The sequence below is a fragment of the Electrophorus electricus genome, chromosome 26, assembly GCF_041902795.1.
Source record: "Electrophorus electricus isolate QZ-2024a chromosome 26, ASM4190279v1, whole genome shotgun sequence".
NCBI classification, from domain to species: domain Eukaryota; kingdom Metazoa; phylum Chordata; class Actinopteri; order Gymnotiformes; family Gymnotidae; genus Electrophorus; species Electrophorus electricus.
This window is the reverse complement of record NC_137522.1, coordinates 604,363-620,000: the sequence shown is the minus strand read 5'-3', so window position 1 is coordinate 620,000 and position 15,638 is coordinate 604,363. Positions and strand designations below refer to the sequence as shown.

The 15,638-nt window shown below is 44.8% G+C and overlaps 1 protein-coding gene across 1 annotated transcript in view; it reads left to right on the top strand.

Moving 5' to 3' along the window:
• Positions 1 to 15,638, top strand: part of cntnap5l (contactin associated protein family member 5 like) — a 66,635-nt gene that overhangs the window by 40,997 nt on the left and 10,000 nt on the right. Inside the window, exons 6-17 of the mRNA XM_035523078.2 lie at positions 554 to 738; positions 3,553 to 3,696; positions 4,784 to 5,054; positions 5,902 to 6,051; positions 7,559 to 7,742; positions 7,977 to 8,083; positions 9,469 to 9,588; positions 11,147 to 11,347; positions 12,267 to 12,423; positions 12,759 to 12,886; positions 13,017 to 13,187; positions 15,368 to 15,586. Of these exons, the coding sequence (XP_035378971.1) occupies positions 554 to 738; positions 3,553 to 3,696; positions 4,784 to 5,054; positions 5,902 to 6,051; positions 7,559 to 7,742; positions 7,977 to 8,083; positions 9,469 to 9,588; positions 11,147 to 11,347; positions 12,267 to 12,423; positions 12,759 to 12,886; positions 13,017 to 13,187; positions 15,368 to 15,586 (2,037 nt within the window). The remainder of the gene's footprint in view (positions 1 to 553; positions 739 to 3,552; positions 3,697 to 4,783; positions 5,055 to 5,901; positions 6,052 to 7,558; positions 7,743 to 7,976; positions 8,084 to 9,468; positions 9,589 to 11,146; positions 11,348 to 12,266; positions 12,424 to 12,758; positions 12,887 to 13,016; positions 13,188 to 15,367; positions 15,587 to 15,638) is intronic.

Here is a 15,638-nt window from a genome sequence, read left to right as displayed (position 1 = left end):
TTTGACCGTGGGGCCTGTCTCCTGGACACACAGGCTGCTCTGTGTCTGCTGGGCTTTGTGGCTATGGGAGCTGGGGGTCATTTTTTCTGCTCTTGGTCAGAATGTGTAGAACATCTGCCATAGAAAGAACAGTGTCTCTGCGGATTAATTTTGGCCCCACGTTTGTTAGCAAATTAATTTCTTGTGCTGTGTTGTGCCAACACTTCAGGCAGAAGTGGTTTGAGCGTGAATGGTATCGATGATGATCTCGTAGGTATAGGGAATGTTTTTTGTACCAGGTGGAGCCTTAAAATCGAGTGTGAATGTGGAAACATTTTTTAGATTCAGCCATCAATTCGTCCTTCTTCTTTTAGAACTGTAATGATAATTCTACACTACACAGCTTGTTTGCAGTGTTGGGGTATTACGCACGTTCATGTCAGGATTCATGTCACAACTAGCAATGTTGATATTGCTTTGGCAGACGATACTGTCATACTGTTTAGAATGACTTCTAATGAAGATTTTAATTGATAGTGTTTTATACACCTTCTCTCTCTCTCTCTCTATGCAGATGACACTCAACCACACTCCAGCAGCACACACACGTCAGTCATGTCTGGCAGTCTCCTTGATGACCACTTGTGGCATTCTGTGCACATAGAGCGCTTCAACAAGCAGGTGAACTTCACAGTGGACAGAGACACCCAGCACTTTCTCATCCAAGGCCAGGAGGACTCTCTAGAGGTGGACTATGAGGTGAAGCCCACACCTAATCTCCTTTAATCATCCAAAAATGCAAATTAACCTTTATTCAAGATGTTTGCGGAGTATTTTGTATGATTACATCAAATGTACTGAATCTTCTACAGGCCAATTCCATACTGAAAATTCCACAGAATTCGGTGGATTCCTTTTCATTTCCATTTCCAGCATTTGGCAGATTCACATAATCCCTGCACTTTATGGCCTGATCTGGAGCATTCAGTGGATAATGGGTGGGGGCGGTAACCTCTGACACTTTGACATCTAAAGGCTAAGCTCAATGTAGGTGTAAAGATCTCGGTGGTCAAAGAGAAACTGAAGTGACAGAGGTCTCCGCACTTTACGGAATGTGCTAGATCAATAGCAGATCTCTGGACTTGCTGACGTATGTACATTATAAAAAAGAAGGCATGAGACCCCTAGCGAAGGCTTCATAATGTGTTAGCAAAAACACACAAGCATCACCCAGGGAGTTCATTATGTTTCAGTGCAGTGTGCAAATTAGCCATGCTTCCAAGTAGAGCGTGGAAAATTCCACCTGCAGCACACCGTTCTCCAGAGCGCGCTGGGATAAGAGTGATGTTCTGCTAAAGTACACAATAGCTTTCACCACCAAACATCTTGTTTAATATGGTTTAATGTCCTTTTTAATAAAGCCCCTTTAATGAAGAGCCTTTATCATTTTGATGACCATTTTCAATTTGCTCCAACAATATTTTATTGACTTATGTCTCCTGCCTGACCATTGGCCTTCTTCTGCTCTGCACTGGGCAACACCCCAGCCTGGACTGTCTTATGTTTGGCTTCCTGTTCTCTATTCTTCTGCTTTTGAAGCCCTAGTTAGTAATTATTTCTGACAACAAAGCACCCCCTTGCAGTTTTCCTAAGCCTCCCTAGCTAAATGATTTATGGTTTCAATTTCAAATGGAAAACAACCATTTATTATAGATAGAAGACTTTGCAAATATCTAAAATATTATCAGTGTCATTCTTCTGAAAGCCATGGTCACCCTGGACTAGGAACAGACCAAGTAATGAAGGAACCCGTGAACCCGTGAAACCACACCTACAGGTATGGGAGCGTGAGCACACAGTCCTTCCCCTGCCGACAACACGCCACCGTTAGACTGCAGTGGTGGACTAAAAATGCGGTCGTCTCGAAAAATCAATGCCAGTAAAAACAACACTAAGTAAATCTGTTTCCACTTGCAATTTCCAAAACAGGTTAACAACAATCTATCACATATTGATTTAATTAAAACTACAATCAACAAGAAGTAAAAACACATGCTAAATGAGTTTGAAAGCGTATTTATAAAGGCCATATTCTTTTCTTCTTCCAAATTGCTAGCAAAATATGTGGTAGGCAAGGCATCCCAGTCTTTAATGTACTATTGCTCTAGGTGAAATTTGATATTTTGTCTCAAACCACCATAAATAGTTTGCAGACCGTTTTCTCATAGTGGATTAGTGGAGAAAGCGGTGTAAAGATTTTGGAGGTTTTGTTACCCGTTTTTGTAATTATTTCCCCAATTGTTTTTAAAATGGGGCAATCAGACAATCAGACACATTACAAATCAGAAGGATTACAAATCAGAAATCATATTCATCTACTAACAGATAAATGGATTTGGTTCATGGACTGAAAGGTCGTGTGACGCCAAGGGCACAGTGAGGCAAGAGAGGACAGGAAGCTCAGAGTCTTGGTTCTCCATAACTACAGAAATGCTAAAATAAGCAAAACAAAGCAAGCAGAGGACAAACAAACAAACCAAGTGTGTGTGTGTGTGTGTGTGTGAGTGTGTGTGTGTGTGTGTGTGTGTGTGTGAGTGTATTTGAGTGAGTGAGTGTGTGTGTGTGTGTGTGTGTGTGTGTGTGTGTGTGTGTGTGTGTGTGTGTGTGTGAGTGTGTGTGTGTGTGTGTGTGTGTGTGTGTGTGTGAATGAGGGGGCGTGTTCCAGGTGCTGGAGGCCGGCCTACCATGATAGAATGTGGTGCTGCAGAGTTGTGAGATGTTGAAGAGGACTGCTAGGTAGCAGCTAGCCATTTTAGCACACTGAGGACACCACATCGAGGATGCCAGTGTTAGGGGACGGCAACATGTAACACTGTGGGTTAGGAACAAACGTTCTCTTTAGATGCATCTGCTATCGTTTTATCAACCAGACTGCTAACATTGTGCAGCCTCTTCCGTGAGTGACCTGATCTGGCCACAGAGCAGATATCGTCTGCATGCCTTTTATGTTTAGATTTTTGTATTTTAGATTTGGTTTATATTGTAAATGCGCTTGTAAGTACACATCAGTGTTCGATTTCCTGGTGAATTAAACCTTGGTACTTGGACCCAGACCGGGAGATCTGTATGAACAAGACATCACTTTTAGAAGGTGAGGCAGTACCGTTCTCAGGTGTAGACCCCCGGAGTACCGGACCATGACCCCGTAGGCTGGAGGCAAGAGAAGAGAAGGGGAGAGGCGAATCCCAACACCTCGGCTCTGTGGCATCTTGACCTTTGTACAACCTCTAGAACATTGTAAACAAAGAAGGGGGCTTCAGAGCCATTGCAGCTCCTGCAGCAACACAGCTCTTAGAGAATAATGCCCATACAATCGCTGTGCTTTCCGTTCTGCGTGTTCGTAAGGTCTGAGTTGGTCATGGGGCTGCTGGGACCCAGTCAACTCATCACTGGTCTGAACCCTGAACTCTGTCCGAGGAGATGCAGCGTATCTGTACGAGTCAAGCCAGTGATCTCTGGTATTTGCTGGCGTGTGTGTATGTGTGTGTGTGTGTGTGTGTGTGTTCACTCAAGCTCAGTTTCGGGGGGATCCCTCTGCCCGGCAAACCAGGGACATTCCTGCGAGAGAACTTCCATGGCTGCTTGGAGAACCTTTACTACAACGGGGTCAACGTGATCGACATGGCTAAGAGACGCAAGCCTCAGATCTACATTGTGGTGCGTTCCTGACACTGCAGTTGTTAGCAGATTGCATCTTTGGAAAGGCAATTTTTTTGTTTTACATTTTATAACCAAGTCCTGCATTTGCTATCATATCAGCCTAAAAACGTGTTTTTTTTTCTGTATGTTAATCTGTTAAAAAAAAATCTGACCATGTGATCCAGCGTGTGCTACAGAGCTCTTCTTAATTCTAACAGTAGTTTTTCCTGCCACCAGTGTGTCAGGATCAAGACGGTGGTGCCCATATGTATCTGTACAAAAACATTTCTAGGTCTAATTAACAGAACTAGGCAGTCAGGCACGTGCTAAAACTCGGTCTGCTTCTCTCTCTCTCTCTCTCTCTCTCTCTCTCTCTCTCTCTCTCTCTCTCTCTCTCTTTCTCTCTCTCTCTCTCTCTCTCTCTGGAGGCTTATAATCTTGTCTGAATACTTTAACATCTCCATCACTCATCACTACTTTGGAGACCAAGAGAAAAGAACTTTATATTCAATGTTTTGTTTTGTTTTTTCAACTCGGGGAACAATTTCCAAGCCAGTATATTTTTTTGGAGAATTATAGCCATGTAATTCAAATATTCCACTATTTGAATAGGCTTTAAAACCTATCGAGCCTTTGATCCTTACACCAAGGAATACACCTAGGAAAACGGCTAGGAAAATTATCTACATACAGACAATCCCAAATATCAGTTTTGCGCTTCTTACTAAATTGCAGGCAGGGACTTAATTAGCCACCCTATGAATAATTTAGCAGCTAGCACACATGGAACAATACAATACAAGGAGTCTCATTTCTGTGCTGAAGCTCGAATTCCTGTGCCTAACGCTTTGATACTCAGTGCAGTTTTCTACTTTTCTCCAACACTTTCTCCTGTACACCTCTGTCGCCTTCTCGCTATCCATCTGTCTCTTATTCTACCTTTCTATTGTCTTCTTTCCACTTCTTTCCACTCGTGAATGCCTCTCTTCATCTGTCCTGTTTAACGCCCTCCTCCCCACGCTCACACTCCTCCTCTTCTGCTGTTTCCGGGTCCTTCTCTCCAATATTTACAATATTCCCCCTTTTCATCCTCCTTGTCGCCCAGGGCAACGTGACGTTCTCATGCTCAGAGTCACAGCCGATTGCCGTGACATTCTCGAGCACCGCCGACAGCTTCATGGCGCTGCCTGCCGACGTAGGCGGGGCGGGGCTCTCTGTCCGCCTTCATCTCCGGACGTGGAACCGGGATGGGCGCCTCCTCCTCGCTCCGCTGGCTGGTGCCCCCCACCCCACCTTACTCCTCCTGCAGCTCAGCGGGGGGGCACTCCAGCTGCTGCTCCAAGGACCCACACAGCAGACTGCAGAAACCGCAGCCAGTAAGGGCTGCACTCCGGCCCAGCGCTTCAGTGTCTCTGTCTGTGCCTGGAGTCATCAATTATGTTTGCTTTCACCTCTTCCGCTGTGTCTCCAGGCCCGAGACCCGGAATGCAAAGCGCAGGTTTCAAATAAATTGTATTCGTATTTTTGGATCCAAAAGCAAGGCAAGAAAACGTTACTTCAAAAAATAAGAGCTGATGATCAATGTGAAATGAAACAGCTCTCAAATGAACCAGCGAACCAACACATAACGGGAACGGACACTTCCCTTCCTGTTGACGAGTTTCTGTTCCTCTGATTATCGTTAATTATGGGAGATCTGCTACCTTAATGAGGTGAATGCCAAACAGAGTCTTGACTCTGGTGCCTTGACAACAGACAAAAGAATTTAAACATAAACAGAAGATAGATGCACCTGAAATTGTGTCCTGGAGCTTCTACCCAGCACTGGGGGATGAGAGCTAGAGCCCTGCTTAGAGCCCAGCCTCCACAGACAATAAAGTGCAATTAAAATTACATACAACAGTTTAAGGGTAAAAAAGTATATCTTTACAATTGAGGTTAAAGGGATTTTATAGATCTATGAAACACAATTTATTTATCCTTTTCTCCATTTCTCCCTAGCCAGATATTTGTTACTACCTGCCTCGGTTTGACCGCAGCCTACGAGGATTGCTCTCAAACTGGTGCAAATCAATAATGATCAATAGAATAGTCAATCAATAGTTAATCAATAGAAGCTAAACGGCCCGAGCTGAACCTCCATCACCCGTTTCTAAATTTGATATGAGTGTGCAGTGAGGTCTTCCAGCCGCTCTCTGAACGCGTCTCCTCTCTGTGTGCCAGATCAGAGTTTATGTGACGGACAGTGGCATTCAGTGGCAGTGGAGGTCAAAGGTCAGCAGGTCTCTCTCACTGTTGACTATCAGAAGCCAGTTGTCATGGAGATTGTTCATCTCACCAACAGCCTGCAGAGGACGACCGTCTTTCTGGGAGGTACAGCTTTATGAAAACACACAAATGCATTAAAGTGTGGACAGTTTGGTTGGTAGAGAGTGATTGTGAACAGGCAGTACATTACAGCATTCTGTAAGGTAATACAAAATTCAAAATATTTATACAAAGCACTACACAATCATAGTCTGACTAAAAAACCTTATCACCACACTCTGCTTTGTTTCATCACTTGGAAATTACTTTTAACTTTTAAAGTGATTATAGATTATAGTGTGGGTTATAAAAAATGTAATTAACATATATTTATTATGTTGAGTTCATATATACAGATAGATGGATGGGTGGATGGGTGGATGGATGGATAGATGGATGGTTGTGGTTTACGTGGTTCATGTCCACAGTTTCAGAAGAATTTTGCTTGCACATCTGTTCTTCAGGACCTCCATGTGCACTATTGCACAGCTGTGAACTGTCCGGTTTTTGAAGAGAGACGGAGGCGAATGCAGTAAAAATATTCAGTTTGACAGGGGCAAGCCAAAGAGTAGTCGAATACCGGCAATTGTCAATACAAACAGAGGCACAGAGCAAACACATCCAAAGGGAGTCAGTCAAAGAGTATCAGAAAACAGGCAGATAACCCAATAAACCAGAACAGAAATCAAAATAACCAACTATGACTCAGAAACGTAAGGCAGGCAAGCCAGACTTCGCAACGACAGACAGAGACAAGAGGAGATATACAGTGAACACGGTAACGAGAACGAGACATAGGTGAGGTGAGATCTCAGGTGACTGGGAACGCACAGGAGGTTTATGGGATGTGTAGTCCACTGCAGTGTGACAGGTACTACAACACCCTTGGCATTTACTACTGCAGTCCACTGGTGTTGCTTCCTAGACTTGTATATTGCTGTTGAGTTTCCATGCACACAAATACAAGCACAGGGGCCAATTTAAATGATTGAGTCCTGACTAACAGCACTCTCTTAGTGGCAGGACTCTCTGACCTATCGGATGCTGGCGATTAAATCTCCTCCTCACTCCACAGGAGTGCACGTTCCTGTCCTGTCTCACCACACATGGCCCTTTAGTCTTTCATCGCTCCACTACTTTACTCGTGAAACTTGGGCAGAACTGGACGAAGAGGCAGTCAAAATAACCACTTAGAATTCACGTTACTCATCTGTGATAATGGTTAGGCACCATAAATTCTTCCTCCCAGCTAGTGGCTCTGGATTTTATTTTTCTCATTTTCTTTAAAGCTTCTTGAAGAAATGTTTAAAATCACCGGCTTTCATTAAGAGATGCAGTTATTGCTATGAATAACTTAATAAAAATAAGCTATTTGCAGTAATCAGTTCAACCTCTAGCAATTACACTAAAACCTCTAAATCCCACAGCATGCCTGGGTTGTGCACTACGTTGTTTTGCTCATTTCAAGTAAGCTCCCTTGCCTGTGAGTGTTATTTTCTCAGGATAGAATCACATTGGCATCACGTGTCTTCCTCAGTAAAAGACTTACAAAGTAGATGTCGTGCCTTTCAAGGCTGCCCGGCCGAGGGGGCGAATTCCAGCGTGGAGAGGCTGTGTGAGAAACCGCGGCGAGGATATCAGGGATGCCTCCGTTTTATCCTCATCAACAACCACCCCGTCGACCTGGCGCGGGTCCAGCAGGACGAGCCCCTGGCCTTCAGCCAGCTCAGCTTCGACGTCTGCGGCATTCGCGACAGGTACACAAACCTTTTAGTACGCAAACGCGCCTCGCTTTGATGACTGAGACAGATTTAGGGGTTCTCTGAACACACCCAGGGAACAGAATCAAATATTCTGATAGAGTCAAGGAGTTTCTATCTTTGCAGATTTGCTAAATTATTCCTTGTCCATTTATTTTGCTTTCTGGTTTGCAGAACTTCAGCTTCAATATTTGATCAAATGTAATTAATGGGTGAACTGCTCCAATGCAGGTGCGTGCCCAGTTTTTGTGAACATGGCGGGGTGTGCTACCAGTCCTGGGACCATTTCCACTGTAACTGTTCAGGAACAGGTTACACAGGAACCACCTGCCATAACTGTGAGTCTCCAACCAGCCTGAAACACCGCTAATGCTCCGCCTGCATGGCAGCCCTTAGTACGGCGCGCTGCAACTCTGTACATCATTGTGTTTGGAAAAAACACACAGGCCACCTACGATGACAAACGTGTTCTTACTATCGGTGTTCATTCACTGATTTGCTGTCATGACTGACAGGCTAAGCCTTAGTCACGGTGTGTGAGGGACGGAAATCCTTTCTCATGGTCAGGATGACACATTCCATGAGCTGGTGAAACGGTCACGTCAGGCTCATGTCAAAAGGAAGGTGTCAGAGATGAGAGTAAACTGAATACTTATATTAACTATATAACTCTGATTAAAACTATTTACTCATTTGCTACTCCTTAACTTGTCATGCACACACCAAAATAACTTTCTATGGTTTTGTTTTTGCTTGTTTGTTTGTTTTTTCTCCATTCCTATACTCCATAAGTGTGAGAAATGTATTATAGTAAACAAAAAGGCCTGATTCAAATGACTGTGGCCACAAATGAACAAGGTGTTGAATTTTAATAGAGCAAGCGTTACCATCTTGTTACTAGTGTGTAATATGTCATTTATATGCAAACATTATGCAAAATTAGTCACCATACCCATAAATATACCACTTGAAATTCTGGGTGTTTTTGGCACTGTAAAAAAGGTTATACCAGTTGTAATTCACAGTCACACATCCTAATTACCAAAATATTAGTTTTGCTTGTTTTATTAATGCTTGAGCTCATCATTTGTCCATGTTTAGATGGCCTCTGGAGGAAAGAGACAAGATATGGTCCATCTGTTAGACTCATTACCTAAAACGACTCAGAGTGAGAGAGAAAAACAGAGCTTCCAGAACCTGCTGTGTGCTATCGACTCAGGCAGAAAACGTGTGCAGTGAATTAGCCAATCTCTCTACGCAGAGGTCTGTTGTCTTGTGATGAATCAATTCACACAAGTCGCTTTTAGCACAGTTCATTACATGGCTTTTTTGAAATGTATTATTTGGTCTGTTTCGCAAGTATGCAGTACCTTTGAACTTAACAAAGGTAGGTTTGTTTGTTGCTCGCACACGTAAACATGTTTATGTGCTATGTTTGACGGCAGTTGGCAGCTACTTGTGGTTTATCCAAATTGAACTTAGATGCTTTATTGCCAGTCTTATGTAAAAGGACAGTTTTTGTTAAACAACATTACATGCTAAAGTGCACTAGGGAAACGCTGCTGTGGAATACATTATTTGGGCAGTTGTCACCTACAGGGTAAGCCCTCAGCAAACCAGGCAGCAGAATGGAACAAAATAATCAAATTTTCCAACCCATTATTGTGGTAACGTGGAGTTGTGGTTATTTACTTCTCTCACACACATTCTTGGCCTTTTGCAGCAATATACGAGCGATCATGTGAAGCCTACAGAAAAACAGGAAGTCCTTCAGGAATGTTCACTGTTGACCCGGACGGTAGCGGTCCCTTGGAAAACACACGCGTGAACTGTAGCATGGCAGGTAGGCTATTCAACAAGCAGTTTCCAAAACACATGTTAAGCTTCATTTTCTTGGGTGCTATACATATCTTGCGTTGGGTGTTTTTTTTCTGCATTGTTGGGCTGCTAAACCCATAGATCACTCTGACTTCAGGAGTCAGGGGTTGGAGTGCGCGGACATCTGGATCAGGTCTGGGGGAAAATGTCTTGTGAGAACACACATCTCATTAGCTCAGTTCAGCATGTCTTCAAATCCCTGTCTAGTTCAGCATGTACCACTGTAACCATCCTGAATCAGCCAATCGCCTGCTGAAAAGCACTGGGTGATTACAAGCACAGGAGTCTGTAAGGGAGAGCAGTAAACAGCAGAGCTGAATCAAAAGGAAAGAATTCAGTTTATGCTTCTTTTTTTCCAGAATATGAAAGCCGAATATGAAATAGGAAAGCTATGAGAGCTTTGAAAGGGAGCATTCGTATCAAGCAGCTCATTATAAATAGATACTATATTTGGGTCAAACAGGAAGTGAATAGATGCTAAATTTGTGTTGTTGCCATGTGCTTATGCCTTACCTGTTGTCCTACCAAACAGCATCCACAAAAACTCTTGGGTTTCAACCGGTCTCCATGACACTGGTGGGCTGGACCCATTCTCACATGCCCAGGTATACAGATGTGTCCTGTGCTATGGGGACCGGCTCACTCCTCCTCCTCTCAAGGCGCATTAGAATCTTCACCCATCTTGAATTTTACCTTGTGACATGCCTCTTAAGTCCTGTGACTGATAGCAGACTGATTTGTCGACAGGATGAGTCTGTAATACAGCATGTCGTCTCACAGGAGAAGAGAGGTCCATTATGTCCACAGTGGGGAGGTGTGTGAGTAGGACGAAGGGAAGTCTCAGAGAGCGTGTCAGCCCACAGAGACCAGCAGCCTGGCCTGACCAGACTGATGGCTTCATTATTCTCATTTCCGCTGGGGACTAGCTCTACCTACAGGGCTACAGGGCCTGTTAACAGGGAGGCAATAGGAGTCTAATGCTAGGCCCTGCCTAACACAGCTTAACTTTGTTAAGTTTATGTCGGCACCCAGTGCTAGCCAGGTTAGCAGATAGCCACGCAATGTTGCAAATGCTGATCAGCAAATATAAACAGACATTTCCCCTCAGCGCTTGCCGATAAGAGCTGGCAGGAAGATTGTTTCAGACTGACCCCAATTACAGGAGCTGTTAGCCATGCTAATTCTTCAAGGCCCAGCAAACAGGCACTTTTATCCCTCACACTTGGGGGACTTTAATTTGCATAGAGAGAGCGAGTAAGAGTAGACTCGCTAAATCCCTCCATTTCACAGCCTCTGAATGAATGACCACTTAATATTCATCAGGTATTTGCATCTCTCTCCATCACATCGCTAATCTTCTTTCCTCATTCACACACACATATGTGCAATCGCCGGTCAGTGTGAAGGGCTCGAGAACTGGAGACCAAAGCAATCTGAGGTTGCCACCAGTGCTTCCTGCTTTTAACATGTTCCATATGTGTTGATGGGTTTTGTTTTTGTTTGTGTTTGATTTTTCTTTACAGAAGACAAAATTTGGACAGTTGTAGGCCACGACCACCTACAGCCTGTGAGCGTTCGAGGGTCTACCCCGAGAAGTCCCTACGTCCTCATCTTCAACTATTCTATCTCACCCTATCACCTCCGATCCCTGGTTTCCTCCTCCGATTACTGCCAACAGGAAGTGACTTATCGCTGCAGGAAGTCTCGTCTCTTTGACACCTGGGGTGAATTATGTTTTTGTCTTATTTTATTTTGGTCATTGAGATTTGTTGATTTTTTTTATTGCTTTAATTATGAAACAAATAATAGTAAAACCAAACACCAAATACACATAGAATAAGTAATTTATATAATTTCAAGAAGAAACTATAAAAGACAGTTGTTTTAATGAAAAGATTTTAAATATTTGGAAGAATAGAGCCTATCAAAAGAATGCTTGATACATGCTTTATATGTTCACCAGAACATTCCTTCGTAGGTTGCAGCATCGTGTAATTCCAGTGCACTGCCTCATTTGGCTGCACAGACCCTATTCAGGATTTCAGATTCATGTCCAACTGCTAAAAAGCCCTTACAATGCCCTCAGGCAAGGGAGCAACCTTTTGATCACTATGAACACAAATAATTCTTGAACTGGGCCCAAACCAACACTGAAACCCCAGTGCCAGACATCTTGCAGATTGGAGATTTTGTGTAGCTTATGGCTGCAGCGCTGCACTGTAGAGATAGCAGATGCCCACTCAGTCATCGTGTTATAGTCATTAGGCAGAACCTAACCTCCAGACCTCCATTATGGACGTGTAGGAGTGAAGGCCCAGCTGTGATAGTCCATGACTAAACACCATTAGCTTACAGACAAACTCAGCACAATTTAAAGTGAAATTAATTTTTTACGATGATAATTTGCTGCAATTTTACTGAGGCAGTTTTAAATCTAGACGTGAGGTCTTAGTGTAGTAACAAGGAGATAGAAGAAGGGACCATGCATTTTTATTAGTAGGAGATTTCTTCGCACCTGGCAGCTCACATAATCAAACTTCCGGATGGGAACGCTGAAATCTGCTAGTGAGAAAGTATGATTACTAGATGGCTATGGTCTTTATCTTTGTTTTCGTGGGGTTCTTTGCATGTCTTCTCTCTCAGATGGGACACCCCTGTCGTGGTGGCTGGACCGTGATGGTGTGAAGAGGACCTACTGGGGAGGGTTCCTGCCTGGAGTTCAGCAGTGCTCATGCAGCCTGGAAGGCAATTGCAGGGATATGAACTACTTCTGCAACTGTGACGCCGACCAAGATGCATGGTAACACCCGAGGAACCTCCAGTCCCAAAGCTCTCGTGTTTTACTGTCGTGTCTTCACCTTTTAGCTTATTGACAATCACATTAACACAAAGGTCTAGAAGCCTTTGTCAGCTCATGTTTAAATAGAAGTAATCCACCTTGGTAAAGTGTGTGACAGTAGAGGAGTCTGATAGGGCAGCGTGTCATCACAAAGCAGCCTGTGAATCACACTGTTTAGCATTCATACAAGCAATTCTTCCCCTCGGAGAGTTATTAAATGATGCAAACAGAATTTCAGAAACTTCTTCTTCTCTCACATTACTTTCGGCTCTTGCGCTCACCCACTCTCTCTGCAGGGTGAACGATACTGGCCTGTTGTCTTACAAAGACCATTTACCTCTCAGTGAGATTGCCATCGGAGACACAAACAGAACCGGCTCACACGCGCTCTTCCAGATCGGACCGCTGCGTTGCTATGGCGACCGTGGGTGTTCTGTTTACTAATTTGGGGAAAGGGGAATGGTTCATAAGCAAATTCATTTTCATCTTCATGTTTTTGGGGTGGAGGGGTTGGGGGTGTACATTTGACCATTTTTCTTTCTGTCACACCTCAGGATTTTTCTGGAATTCTGCCTCCTTCTACTTGGAGTCCTCGTACCTGCACTTCCCCACGCTGCAGGCGGAGCTGAGTCTGGATATCTCCTTCTTCTTCAAGACAGGAGCTCCTTCTGGACTCTTCCTGGAGAACAGAGGATTACGAGACTTCATCAGGGTAGAACTGAGCTGTGAGTGGAACAGGGTGTAGCCTATAGAGGAACAGGGTGTCACCTATAGAGGAACAGGGTGTCACCTATAGAGGAACAGGGTGTCGCCTATAGAGGAACAGGGTGTAGCCTATAGAGGAACAGGGTGTAGCCTATAGAGGAACGGGGTGTAGCCTATAGAGGAACAGGGTGTAGCCTATAGAGGAACGGGGTGTAGCCTATAGAGGAACAGGGTGTAGCCTATAGAGGAACGGGGTGTAGCCTATAGTGGAAAGGGTGTCACCTATAGAGGAACAGGGTGTCACCTATAGAGGAACAGGGTGTCACCTATAGAGGAACAGGGTGTCGCCTATAGAGGAACAGGGTGTAGCCTATAGAGGAACAGGGTGTAGCCTATAGAGGAACAGGGTGTAGCCTATAGAGGAACGGGGTGTAGCCTATAGAGGAACAGGGTGTAGCCTATAGAGGAACGGGGTGTAGCCTATAGAGGAACAGGGTGTAGCCTATAGAGGAACAGGGTGTAGCCTATAGAGGAAAGGGTGTCACCTATTAGTCGAACAGGGTGTAGCCTATAGTGGAACAGGGTGTAGCCTATAGAGGAACAGGGTGTCACCTATAGAGGAACAGGGTGTAGCCTATAGAGGAACGGGGTGTAGCCTATAGTGGAAAGGGTGTCACCTATTAGTGGAACAGGGTGTAGCCTATAGAGGAACAGGGTGTAGCCTATTAGTGGAACAGGGTGTAGCCTATAGAGGAACAGGGTGTAGCCTATAGAGGAACGGGGTGTCACCTATAGAGGAAAAGGGTGTAGCCTATAGAGGAACAGGGTGTAGCCTATAGAGGAACAGGGTGTAGCCTATTAGTGGAAAGGGTGTCACCTATTAGTCGAACAGGGTGTAGCCTATAGAGGAACAGGGTGTAGCCTATAGAGGAACAGGGTGTAGCCTATAGAGGAACAGGGTGTAGCCTATTAGTGGAACAGGGTGTAGCCTATAGAGGAACAGGGTGTAGCCTATAGAGGAACAGGGTGTAGCCTATAGAGGAACGGGGTGTAGCCTATAGTGGAAAGGGTGTCACCTATTAGTCGAACAGGGTGTAGCCTATAGAGGAACAGGGTGTAGCCTATTAGTGGAACAGGGTGTAGCCTATAGAGGAACAGGGTGTAGCCTATTAGTGGAACAGGGTGTAGCCTATAGTGGAACAGGGTGTCGCCTATAGAGGAACAGGGTGTAGCCTATTAGTGGAACAGGGTGTCACCTATAGAGGAACAGGGTGTCGCCTATAGAGGAACAGGGTGTAGCCTATAGAGGAACAGGGTGTAGCCTATTAGTGGAACAGGGTGTCACCTATAGAGGAACAGGGTGTCGCCTATAGTGGAAAGGGTGTCACCTATTAGTGGAACAGGGTGTCACCTATAGAGGAACAGGGTGTAGCCTATTAGTGGAACAGGGTGTCACCTATAGAGGAACAGGGTGTCGCCTATAGAGGAACAGGGTGTCACCTATAGAGGAACAGGGTGTCGCCTATTAGTGGAAAGGGTGTCACCTATTAGTGGAACAGGGTGTCACCTATTAGTGGAACAGGGTGTCGCCTATTAGTGGAACAGGGTGTAGCCTACAGAGGAACAGGGTGTAGCCTATAGAGGAACAGGGTGTAGCCTATAGAGGAACAGGGTGTCGCCTATTAGTGGAACAGGGTGTAGCCTATAGTGGAACAGGGTGTAGCCTATAGAGGAACAGGGTGTAGCCTATAGTGGAACAGGGTGTAGCCTATAGAGGAACAGGGTGTAGCCTATAGAGGAACAGGGTGTAGCCTATAGTGGAACAGGGCATTGCATATAATCTTACTAAACACTTTCAATTGGTTTTATGTAGAGAGAGATTTCATTATATTACATTATATTACAACAATATACTTTTCATTATAGGGTATAAGAATGGTATGTTGGTAAATGTCTATACACGTATATAAGTATACCATGCTTGGACATGTGCAAAAAATATTAGGAGGCTAGAATAATTCCATGAGAGGTACTGATATTTATGAAAAAAGTCTTTCTCCTAGTCTGTCATTTGTAAAAATAAATAAATATCTACAAACGTGGACTGACCGAGGCAAATTGTGATCAGGCCTGTGAAGGTTTTGCTCTTAACCCCTGAGTTCACACAGACCTGAGAGCTCACCCGTCACACTGTCCCCAGCTCCGTTAGCGGTCACCTTCACCTTCGACCTTGGTGATGGCGCCGTCGTCCTGACAGCCAGTTCCCCCGCGCCCCTGAGCGACCGGCAGTGGCACCACGTGAGGGCGGAGAGGAACGTGAAGGAGGCGTCACTGCAGGTGGACCTGCTGCCCCTCCAGCTGGTGCAGGCTGGGCCGGAGGGCCAGTACCGCCTCCAGCTCAGCGGCCAGCTCTTTGTAGGTAAGGGCGTCCGTGGGCATGGTAGCGGAGGGCAGTCTGTGGGTGCGGACGC